Here is a 12905-nt window from a genome sequence, read left to right as displayed (position 1 = left end):
CCTGAGACTCTACACCTGACTGTCCCTGGTCTCCCTGAGACTCTACACCTGACTGTCCCTGGTCTCCCTGAGACTCTACACCTGACTGTCCCTGGTCTCCCTGAGACTCTATACCTGACTGTCCCTGGTCTCCCTGAGACTCTAAACCTGACTGTCCCTGGTCTCCCTGAGACTCTCCACCTGACTGTCCCTGGTCTCCCTGTTCCTCAGTTCTTTCTGTCTCCTTTGCCTGTGACATAGTGACGTTAGTATTTCCATAAGCACCCATTCTTATAAAGATGTTACCAAATTGTCTTGATATGAGGACTTATTGTACTTACTTGGCGTTTTGGTGTAAGTCTACTGAAAAAGGATCTTATGTCTGTTTTATGTCATTTTTAACAACAACACAAATCTTTACGTCAGATGTCTAAATATGAGTTAGGTTCATAGGTTCACCACGTGGTCATATTAGAATTATAAAATGATCTTGCGTCCTCCACATAAATATTAGGTTTCTTCTGGGACAGAGGATATATATTTAACTGATCAGCCACTTAACTTCACGTTGAGCAAAACACAACAGTAGATCTTCAATATTGACCCCAATATCAGTTCACACACATAACGTTAGGCTTATCGCCGTGGTAACGTTAGTTGTAGTGGGCGCAACGTTACATTATATTACACTAACATAGCGAACTTTTTTGTCATGACTAATTTATTAATTACTCAGCATCATTTCTATTTGAGAAAAGAAAAACTTCATCCGATGGTTAATGTGAATAAAACAGCCTTGAACCGCCTACTTACTACATTCCTGTCACTACCCGATGTGACTGTGAGTCTAGCGCAGATCCTACAGCATGCAGTGGACCAAACCACTGAGGCAATGGAGGGGGGAATCAAAATGTTTCAAAACTTAAAAAGCATTTTGGGGGGTTTGTATTGTTTTTCTGCTTACACAGATATTTTAAGTATACATCATTATGTTATTTACAATACACAGCATTGTATTAATGATATTTCTAGGGGGGGACAACCCTTAGATGGGAGGGTCCTGACCCCCCCGACCCCCCTGGGATTTACGCCCTTGGTAGTACCCCTTTAATTTGAATTTTGGATTTCCAAAATTCACCACACTGAAAAACACCTGTTTCACCTTAATCACATTGTATTGGAATATTAAAGTACAACTGCAAGATTATCTGGTGAATACTGAGCACAGCAGGAGTGCTTCAGACTAAGTTACAACATTGTCTCTGCAGTGTATATTCAGTGCCAGTCTCGGAGGACTCAGTCCAAAGGGAACTGACATTCGGTACGATTAAGTTGGTGCTATCTGAAGCCACTTCTTCTCTTCTACTGCGACGAATTACTTCCTCTGCGCCGTACCCAGCTGTATATCCTCATTTGCCTCTGATTGAAGCACATATACTGTAGACTTCCCTTCGCTGTTCCACGTGGCAATATATATATATAGAGAGGGAGACAGGCAGAGGAGAGAGACGGGCAGGGAGGTAGGGACTGAGAGTGGGAGGGAGGAGAAGAGATAGAGTTATCCGTGGTCTCATTACGGTGGGAAATGTGAGGGTCCCGATCCAAGGGAATGATGAAGGACTCTGTGGAGGAGGCCTCTGAGAACCAACAAAGACGGCTTTAGTTTCACTGGCAGAATGCATTTGCATAGCTTAGAAGCCAAAGCGACTGAACCGGGGCTCATGAAAAGAAACCCCAGCAATTGCTTGGTCTTCAATGCAAACGAGAGGGAGCAAGAGACAGAAAGAGAGCGAGAGAGAGAGAGAGAGAGAGAGAGAGAGAGAGAGAGAGAGAGAGAGAGAGGGGAAAAAGAGCAGTAGGAACTTTTTCTCTTTAGTAGCATAACAAAACGAGATCAGGAACATCTGCACATCCCATGGAGGTTGTCGCCGACTGACTTTGATGCAAAGAGAACATTCTGAAGGCTGTACATCGCCAGATAAAGTAACAAGCAGAAAAAGAAAAGAAAAAAACCATTTCCATGCTATAAAGTGTCATGTTTCATTTGTTCAAATTGGTTGTTAGCAACATTAGAGATTATTGCCAAATTGAGAATACTCAGCATTGGTTTGTAGGTACTTCCATTTGCTACGACAGAAGAGCAGCTACTGGCCAATTGGCACTCTAGAGAGCATCGCAGAGATGAGCAGAGGTCGAGATAATAGAGCAATCTCTTAGTAAAGTGTGTGTGTGTGTGTGTGTGTGTGTGTGTGTGTGTGTGTGTGTGTGTGTGTGTGTGGTGATGAGAAAAAAGACACACTCCAAGGGAAGGAAGAAGGGGGGGGGGGGGAAGGAAAGGAGAGAAAGAGTGGAGCAGATGTTGTACTTTAGTGGTGTCTCTCTTTTTCCCCTCGGTGGCCTGGAGTCATGGAGGGATAACTAACCTTCATCAATCCTCTTTAATGACTCTGGCAGCACCACTTAACGCACTAGTATGTGATTTCTTCATTACTACTTCATGATTCCACCATTTAGTCGTCAGCGATGACGTATGCCAATGCTCGGGGATAAAAAATAAACCATTGAAAGACTCTTTTTCGCAAACTGTCCCATTTACCTGCGCTTGGGTCAATTTGGAAATCTGGGAAGGAAAAGTGATAGCTGAGGCTTTGAACTCAACAAAAAAAGAGATGGAATCGGGTGGTAAAAAAACCCCATTGTGAATAGCTATTATTGAAATGGTTTGACTGTGAAAAAAAAGGTATATCCATCACTATATGACACCTTCGATTTCAAATATATGACCAGAGAAAAGAATTCAGGCCTTGCCCTCTATAAAACCCTGTTGTGAAACTCTACCACTTCAAAGTTACTGGCACCATTATGTTGTCCTCTCACAGCCCTCATTTTATTCAGTCACACACCCACTGCCTTTCACCTGTGGTGCACACTACTCCATTTCACTGACCCCCCCCTCCTCTCTTTCATGTGTCAAAACTTTCAGTGAATACAACGGGAGGCAACACAACACGCATGCTAATGTTTTACCACTTTCAATAATAAATGTTGACTCCTGAACCTTGCCGATGGATTTTCATTCAGACCACCTCCCTGGAGATGTGCAGAACACTTTAAACATGAGGCATATACAGGACTTAGCCAATGGGCCATCACCATTTATGTGATATACAAAGTTTGAGTACATAAACACAGATAGTTCTATCTATCTATGCCCTTTTCTTTCACAGTACCAGAATATACAGCTGCAGCAAGAAAGCAGGACATATGTAAATCCTAACTAAAGCACACTTAATCTAGAATAGGTGAAATACCGTAGTAATGGGAAAAAAGGGGGGTGACTGTGCTCAAGTGAATTTTTAGGCTGCACAACATCCGTGCAAACACACAAGCATAAACAGTTTAGTGCTCAAACAATTCCATCTGCTACATCTCCCTGTCTCTTCTTCCACTGCTGATGCTGCTACCGGTTTAAGCCCAATAGTCCACACATACTTCTATGGCAAAACCACATCGAGCATTATGGGATATGATTCCTTCTAATGATCTTCATCTGCACGCACACGCTGTGGCATGGACAGCCTGCACACACCAAGAATCCGCAGCTTTGATCTGACATTCATGTGATCGGTTTTGATGGTAAGCCTGTCACCTACGAACATCTTGTATCGAGACCGCTTTGGCAGATACGGATATCGACTCAAGCAAAGGCAATGATTTCTTGAGGAATCTATGTTTGAGGAGAGGTAAAGGCCTCAGGCTTACATGTAAATGCGTAACTGGAGGAATTCACTAACTCCAAACAACAACACCATTGTAAACATCTTACACTGCATAATGAGTGCTTAGAGGTTTGAAGATTAGGTAAAATTGTTGTGTACGCTGCACATTTTTAGAAACTTAAAAATGTCTGTGCAACAGGTTGTTAGAAGGCTAAATGTGGTAATATGAGTAACTTTGCACATACATGCACAACCTCTGCTTTGGTAAATACTGCTGTCACAGCTGACAGGTTAGGGCCATGCACCTCAAGGTTTCCTACATGTCCCAATGTTTGTGCACATGAATTGTTATTTCCTTACAGTGCTGTTGCTGCTGCTGCTGCGAGGATGACAATTCATATGAGACATCATCTGTGCCACTGGTTGCACAAGCAGACAGGGTAGAGACAGAAATGTGTGCTCATTGTACGTTTTTGTGTGTGTGTGTGTGTGTGTGTGTGTGTGTGTGTGTGTGTGTGTGTGTGTGTGTGTAGGAGACAGAGAGATTCAGACAGACAGACACAAGGAAGAGGTAGGCAGATAAAGAGCCACCAAACATGAAAATAATTCATGACAGTGCATACTAAACACCACTGCTCAAAAGATTACAGCCCTCATGATGACACTTCAAACATTTCACAACACATTTGTGCCACGTTGACCTTTTGAATGAAAATTAACAAATTACATGCATGTAGGCGACCAGTCTGAGAGAGGCTTCACGACAAATCTACCAGGTTCCAGTGTCATAATATATGAATGCAGCCTACTAAATTTAGCCTGCTCACCGGCCATCATGAGTGATGGATTGGATGAGAAAAAGAGCTGTGCATGATTGGCTACACACTTGATTTGCTGTATAACCTCAGGGTTGCTGAGAACATTTGGAGCCTCTTACTCAAACATGACATTCAGACCTGGTTTGTCACCCTTACACGAGTTGATGTTGCATGGTCTTTTTTTATTTTTTATTACGGGACCTTGTGAGTGTTGTGAGTGGCGATTCATGAGCAACCACTGTTTTACAAGGTCATGTTCATATTTGAGTTTTCCAGCAGGAGCAAATTGCATACACTCACCGTATACTCCTTGGCAACGGATGTCCTCCACGACCAGCGCCAGCAGCCCAAAAACACAGATAATTAGATCCATCCTCTCACGTTAATCTCTGCATATCCAGCTCTCAATGGCAAGAAGTCCTTTCCGGGGCGGTGTAACTGATGCGCATAGACACAGCACTGCTCCGATCCACACCCGTCGATTAATTTAGTCTGAGTATTAGCAGTAAAGGTATGTATGGCCGCGGGAGGCAAACAGGCTCAGGTAGTAATTGTTTTGATGTCCACTGCCGTGTAGTCAGAACGCGGAGCGCTCGCGGCACAGAGACGCCGCGGAGGATGCGGGGAAGCAGGCAGGCAGGCAGGCACGGGGAGTGGGCTGCAGAGAGCCCGGCCTTAGAACAAACAGCAACCTCTCCTCGACCAAACCAAGGGGGCACACTGATGCTGTCGACTACAGGCAAACGGAGGCTCGGTACCCACGGACATAGCTCCTCAAATCCAGCGGTGGTCACGGCTCGCTCCGCGGATTCTGCTGCTGCGTTGACTGCATGCTGTCAAACGAAGCCATCACCTCTGCTTCACACAACAACAACAAAAAAAAACACTCGCACTGTCAAATTCTCACTGTTTTCACCTTCTGGACGGCCGTCAAGCTGCTGTCACACAGTCACATCACGACTGCAGCCCGACGCCGCGCGCTCGACTCATCTCTCCCGGTGGCTATGACAAGGGGAGGGTCCAGTCCGGTGAGCAGCGGCGGATGCCTGCTGTTGTCTCGGCGTAATGCGACCACTTTCTAATGAATTCACTCGACGGTGGGAGCCGGATGTGCCCGCCGTGGAGTTAGTTGTGCATCAGTCACGTTGCGCAATACGTGCTACGGAGACCGAGTGGCACCGCAACCGGTCTGTGGCTACGTCAAGAGGTGCGTGGCTTCCAGCGCTCATCTGTATGGGAGTCTTCGCTCAGCGTCAGGAAAGGCAGAGGCGCAGCTGCTGGATGCTGAGAGAGAGAGAGAGAGAGAGAGAGAGAGAGAGAGAGAGAGAGAGAGAGAGAGAGAGAGAGAGAGAGAGAGAGAGAGAGAGATGGGACCATTGGAATTCAGGAGACCGAGCTTTTGACAGACCTTTGCAATCAACACCAAGCACTCAAGTCTATACTGCTGTCTGCTCATGTTTCACCATGCCTCCTTTATCAGACAGGAAGGATGATGCTGCCCGTCATGTAACATTCACCTGCTACGTCAGATTTATTTGGCTTGAAACAGTGAGATGTTATTGTCAGTCTATCCAAGCACACACTGCTGCTGCCTCTGCCACAGGCCTACATGTTTGGGCAACTTTTTAGCAACATAACTTTTACAATTTTGAAGAGCTACTAAGTGGTTCCCAAATGGTTTCCCAGTGGGCCTTCGGGGGTCCTGCTGGCATATGTAGTGACTATATCCCAATTAACAAATCTGACCACAGCTTTCACTTCACCATTGTCCTCGTACAGTACTGATTACTAAGTAACATCAATATTAGGGTTCCACCTTATTTCCTGTTGGAAGTGTTTTGTAATATCAATACTGGTAGTGGTATGATCTTAAAGTTGGACTACAGCTGTTACCTAGCAACACAAGTTTGATTAAATGCATCATTTGTGTAATATTCTCCCCAGTGCAGCACTAAATGTTGTACTTTGGGACAAATGGGGATGAAGTTCAAGAACCACAGTTTGATTTCTGATCCAAACACCACAAAGCAGCTTGATTCATCACCAAATTAGGTTTCGCTGTGATGTCAACCAGTCGTCTTTTAAGGGCTTGTAGTTTGGTGCAAAGTAATTGTTAATTCAGTTCATGCAGCACACATTTTAAAAAAAGCAACAATAAAAAACTTTACAAGTAACAATATATCCAGATTGTTTTCTGTATTTACGTGGAAGGAGAAGACGTGACAGAGCATCAGATCAACTTCTCATCAAGACTCTAACATTGTCTTGACAAGTCATTTATCTACTGGAAGTGTTGAATTGTTCTTTGAATAAATATAAAGTTGTTGATGTTGTAACAGACAAGAAATACTATTTGAACTATTTTTCCTCATATAGGCAGCTGCAGGGATCAAATGAGGATCAACTAGGGATCAGCTGGGGAAGTGACTTCTGGAGCACCCGTGGGTGTTTTGGCGCCCTCTACAGGACTCCATTAAATTAATCAGTAATTATGCAGTCATTGGGGGTTATACCAGGTGTCAGGCTATAATTTTGATTGCACATCCTCACTGTTTAAAATAGAAATAAAGATGACACAATGATTATTTCATGGCCTCATCAGACTTCCATCATTGTAATTCAGCTGAGCTGCCAATAACTGATCCTTAGATGAGGACTTCATAGTGGAACAGAGGAGTCAAATGAATTTAGTGGAGTTAATATTTGATATAGGCTATTCTAAATTTAATTTTGGAAATCTAAATGATTCATATTGTCCATCTGTTTTATACTGTCAGTGTGGTGCCCTTGAACGCCGGAGTGGTGGAGCAGCGGAGGTAGTGAAGATAGCAACTGGAATTTGAAAAATGTTGTTCTTATTTTCTGCCAATAACTGGCTTTGTTTTTATCTCAAATGGTGTGTGGAGCGAAGAGCTCTATAATTGTATCATGGCTTTAATTCAGAATGTTTAACCATCTCTTGATCTCGGCCCTTTCACTCCTTCTCATGTGTGACAATATTCTGCTCTGGTTGGCATCACATGTGCCTGTTTCTGCAAGTGGTCCTTTCTTTGCCATATAAATAAGGATCTCCATTCAGCAAGTCGTTTAATATTTAGAGTCCACTTGAGCTTAAATTATCTTTGTTACGACTTGCTAGATATACTTGCTATATATATATATACACACACACACACACACACACACACACACATAAGTTCTTTAGTTAGGTTTTCCAGACTGTTTGGCAACAGATAAGCAGTTCCAACATGAATATGAGTCAGTTAAATGTTCTGACAAGTATAAAAAAATTGTGTTTTGTCATATGGTGATGTGTTTGTGGTTGCTTATCCCCCACCTGCTTGCTGCTAATCATTGTTTATTACTGTACATTTGCGTCACCCATCCAATAATAGCAGAGACTTTAATTCTCCATCTGTCTGTTGATGATAAATCTGCTCTAGGCTCCCATCCCCCCCCTACCCCTTTTCTCTTTGTCATCTCCTTCCCTGGATGAATATAATGCAACCTTTTTAAACCAAAATGTCTAATGCTACTAAAGTGCACTGACATTGGAGGGAATGTGATTATGAAGTCCATTGTGAGTACAGTGTTTCAATGCAGCATCGGGAGGGGGTTTATAAATATAATATGTCCCCTCTACTATAGTAGTTAGAGCTGTATGACATTTCCCTAAATGTATTCAGTCATACAGTGCACAGGGTGTTGGATATTGTATGAAACAAGACAATTTGGCATTTGAGAAAGCCTCTGTGGGCTTCGCATTCATCTTCAAACCCAGCAGACCTAGATGATGTCACGCTGAAATACAAGGCCAGGTTCAGCCAGAGAGGTGTGTGTAGCTGCGTTTGTGTATCTGCGAGTGTGTGAGAAAGAACATGAGAGGGGTTATGGCTTTGGTACTCTGACAATATTCTGCTCTGGTTGGCATCACACATGAGCAAATCTCAAATGGAACAACATGTATTTTTCTATCTCGCTGCCTTAAAAGTCATATAAAAGCCACTGGCCACCTGTGGAAACAGTTCCACTGACAACTGTAGCTTAAAGCCTGTCAAGCAATGCTCCCTTATTTTTTTTGTCCGGTTACCTTTGCTTCATTTAAAATTGTCAGCATAACTGTTCCATTGTGGCATTTGAAGCGAATGATTACTTTAAACTTCTATTTGGTGAACAAGAGAGACGTCATTCGGCGCACCCTGAGGGAATTGTGAGATAGAAATGACACATTTGGATTCAAAAGACTTTTAATGGTTTCAACAAACTGCAATTACCTTTTCCTCTGAACAACCTCAAGAGTCATTAAGCATGCTACAACATCCTGGGTACAAGCACCTGAAGGGGTATGGGATATACATTTTTATTTGTCACTCAGAAATGCCACATGCCTGACTGCATGCATATTAGGTACAGTCCACACACTCACAGGTAAAGTAGAAAATAGGTCACCTCCAAGCTGGCGGAAACATTTTTAGAAATTTAAAAGTGGGCAGATGATTTAGTTTCTCTGTGTCATGATTCGTTTACAGTGCAGTTATGCCTTGCACGTGGCTTAGCCAAGTCCAGCTGGAGCAAAGGAGGCGGTGGGTAAAAATGCATGCAACAAGAAACACTCTTCACCCCAATCACCAGCAGATCCACTTCAACATATGCCATAGGACATATTGACGCCTCAGAAGAGATACGTCTCTAAAGTCATTCCTACTAGAGCTGTAATCGGGCCTTAAAAGTTTGGCCCGAAAAGGCCCGAGCCCGACAGAATTCGGCCTGAGCCTGACAAGTACATTTTGATTGACAGCTTTTTAAAAGCCCGAACCCGTTTACAGCCCGACTGTACAAAAGGCCGTCTATCAGCAGTGATTAGAGTGCATGTCGGAGAATAGCGCGGACACACGCTTCACACCGCGAGCGGGCACACGCACCACTCGGCAGATAAGGGAGAGAAAGAAAAAAGAGACTGCACCGCACGCACACAGCTCTTTTGTCTTTCGTCAAGAATGAGTCATTTATACATTTTTTAACATCATTTATTCATGACTAACGTAGGCTATAGGCCACTTGGAAGTTGGAACAAAGAAATAAAATAAGTCCTCCAGAAGCCAGTCTCCGTTTCACCTCCTCAGCAGCCATTTTCACGCTAATCGAAATGCATCACCTGACCGCTCATTTACCGCGCAACCCGGAGCGCGAGCCCGGCCCGAGCCCGTGTAACATGATAGAAATTAAGACCGAACCCGACCGAACCCGTCAAAGATCTTTAGCTCTAATTCCTACTCCCTATTGCACGTTCTGCCAACCTGAACAAACTGGAACTTTCCTACACATGGTCTGGGAGTGTGAACAGATGCATGAGTTTTGGAATAAAACAACATCAATAATATCTGATGTGATAGGATGTCAAATTCCTACTGACCCGATTGTTTTGTTACTTAATGACGACTCTAAATTACATCGGCTTGGGAGACAGAGGAACATTTGGCTAGCCGGCTCAACTGCAACCAAGAAAATGATGGCTCAACGCTGGCTCCCCCCCCACTCGCTTTGTATAAAACAGTGCTTGGCGTACTTCCTAGACATAGTTATGCTGGAGTTCTCTACAGCAAGGATTAACAAAGCCAAGTCATCGACTATAGACCTATGGAAAAACGCAGCAGCACAAGTATCAGTCCTAATGACCTCAACACCAGAAGAAGAGAGCGACTAGGCAAGGTGTGATTTCTGTTTTTGTTTATTTGTTTTGTTTTTTCTTTTTTTTTCCTCGAGACCACGGAGGGTGGGGGGTTGGAGGTGGTGGTTGTTCTCGTTCAAGTGTGTTTGTCTGTTCTGTATGTTTAAAATGTAAAAATAATAAAGTAATTGATCTTAAAAAAAAGAAACACTCTTCCAGGCTGCAGTTTAAAAAGATGCAAAGTGCCATCCTTTCCAATTAAAAAAGAATTTTAGCACCGATGCGTTAATGCATACTTGCTCTGTTGATTCTCTAAGAAGGAAACAAATAACTTTCTTTTATGTTAATGGCATCTGGACACCATCTGTTCTTAATACTCTTGCATGCCCTTCCACATGAAAATAGTGTGTCCTCAGCACACTCTTTTAACATGGACTAGTATGGAATCTCATGCTGAGTGGTAGGCCTTTAGCCCGACTATAAAGACAAAAGGCAGTTCTGAAGGGCATGACGCGCGTTTCTATTCTACACATTTCCCCTCAGACATCCCCGTTTTCCCTGGGTAGCAGAACTCTGACACACTCAGTATTCACGGCAGCAGGACGCCTGTCGGCAGTATTTACACACATAACTGGGTGGAAAGAGGTAGATTTCACAATGAGGTGCAGCGGATCATGGCAGCTGGTATCAACATGCCGTCAGAATCCAGAACCCGCAGCTCTTTGTGATGTTCCCTGGTGAAATATCAGGGCTGGTCCCCACAGAGGTTGAATAGTCAACAAATTCACTCAAGCGGTCTGAAGTTACCTGCACATTTGAAGCTTTATTTATTTTATATAACTTGCCACCACTGTGTGAAAAGCATAAAGCTCAAACTGCGTCATGAACCCATTTGTAAATCCAAAAAATTCACTGTTTTCATTTGCTTTCCTCACAAGAGGACTTTTTATGACACCCTTCAATGCCACAAATCAAATCAATGTATTCATCGGTCAATAGTGTAATTAAGAAAACCTCCTATGTCTCCCCTAATTTAGGTGTACTGCAGCTGTCCACTTTTAACACAGGAGGACTTCCTATTGGCCTATCGATCAGCTCAGAAGTGATTTGTCCCAACGCAGATCGATTCCGTCATGGCTGTTTTGGTGACACAGCACAGAGTTAACACGACGTGCTAATTAAACTGTTTGAACTTAATTTACAAATTAAATGGCCCTATACTCAACATCATGCACAGATACAGTAACATAGTAGTTTCATGAAGGGAAGGATGCAATACATCCAATAAATAGACTGAAGATGATCAGAGGATGACATTGTAGAGGATGTGTTGCTCAAACACATTCTGCTAAGTTTTTGATATTCATTTCTCATTATGACTAAATATTTTGCTAACACAGCATTTATAATACATAGAGTAAATAAATGGTTTATAAAACAGCATGCTGTAGTTGTGCCATATTTAAGGACATTTGAAAGTGTTTTTTATGTAATGTGTTTTAACAACTATAACTCCTAAGAAGCATCTTTAACAGTTACTGATTGATAAGATTACGCACATGAACAAATCCTTACACTGTTAAAAAATATTTATGAAAGATTTACCTGTATACACATGTAAAGATTATTTACAGGTAAAACTTAGATTTTCTAGCGCATTCAGCCACATATCAGCAGATAAAATGATGCTCAGGTATCATGGAGTACGTAATGTACATGTATGTATTACATTAGATACATGTTATAAAATGTAATAATATAAGTAGTAAATATAATAAACACGTGGCTCTCAATGTACGTACCCCCAGTTCCAAGAGAATAATAAGAAAGATACACATAGAAGCATATTTTATAATTAAATTGTATCTTTTTTAAATGAGAATCATACCTTGCAAGAGAAAATAATTCCCATTACTGTATAATGAGAAACTGAGCAATTAGTTTTTTTCTCATGGTGGTAGTAACACACTGCTGTGTATTTCCAGTGCTGTGCTAATCGCAAATACCATGATCCAAGCGAGTACAATCAGGTGCCCAATTTAAACCCCTTCAACTGCATAGAAAATGTGATTCTCAGTTTAGTATGCAGCGCTCCTTGGCTCAGAGTCTGAGATTGTAATTATGTCTCTGTAAAAAAGGTAAAGTAAAGCCCATGTTAGCTTCCGTGTCCTTGGCTGCACCGGGGCGGGAAAATAAATCTTCAGAACAGATCTCATTCTGGGTACATTCATTACACTACACATTGCACTCGACAGACAGTAAATTACCTTACTAACTCCACTTAAATTTGCAGGCAGAGAGTGACAGGGAGGAAATCCTCATTGAAAAGTAAACTTCAAGTACTGGGATCAGAGCTAAATAAAACACTAAAAAAAAAGTGTAAAAAAAAAAGGCCATTAGTAATCACTGTTTGTACCTGGTGTACAAACAGATGCAGATAATTGGGTGTTTCATAAGAAAGATACCATTACGGTGTAATTATTTTCTTTATCTGCGGCAGATCCTGTGCCTGATTCTGCGTGAAAGCCCCATTGTGAATCGGAGCTCTTTCTGAAAACATAGTAGGGCCAGGAGCAATAGCAGAAAGCAATGAAGTATGAGTAAAGTGGTGAGTGTGAATGAAATACAAATGCCACTCCAGTCAGCAAGACCAAGTTTGCCATAGATATACACCCAAATGAAAAAGGGCCACAATCACTTTAGGTTCAGTTGCGAGCAAAC

The 12905-nt window shown here is 42.5% G+C and overlaps 1 protein-coding gene across 1 annotated transcript in view; it reads right to left on the bottom strand.

The window, feature by feature from the left end:
• Window positions 1-4991, bottom strand: part of LOC144533769 (MAM domain-containing glycosylphosphatidylinositol anchor protein 2) — a 187025-nt gene extending 182034 nt beyond the window's left edge. The window contains exon 1 of the mRNA XM_078275320.1: window positions 4817-4991. Coding sequence (XP_078131446.1) covers window positions 4817-4889 — 73 coding nt within the window. The 5' untranslated portion in view covers window positions 4890-4991. The remainder of the gene's footprint in view (window positions 1-4816) is intronic.
• Between the last annotated feature and the right edge of the window lie 7914 nt (window positions 4992-12905).

This window comes from Sander vitreus, chromosome 18 (assembly GCF_031162955.1).
Source record: "Sander vitreus isolate 19-12246 chromosome 18, sanVit1, whole genome shotgun sequence".
Classification (NCBI taxonomy): domain Eukaryota; kingdom Metazoa; phylum Chordata; class Actinopteri; order Perciformes; family Percidae; genus Sander; species Sander vitreus.
The sequence above is the reverse complement of the archived record's forward strand: the minus strand, read 5'-3'. Positions and strand labels throughout refer to the sequence as shown.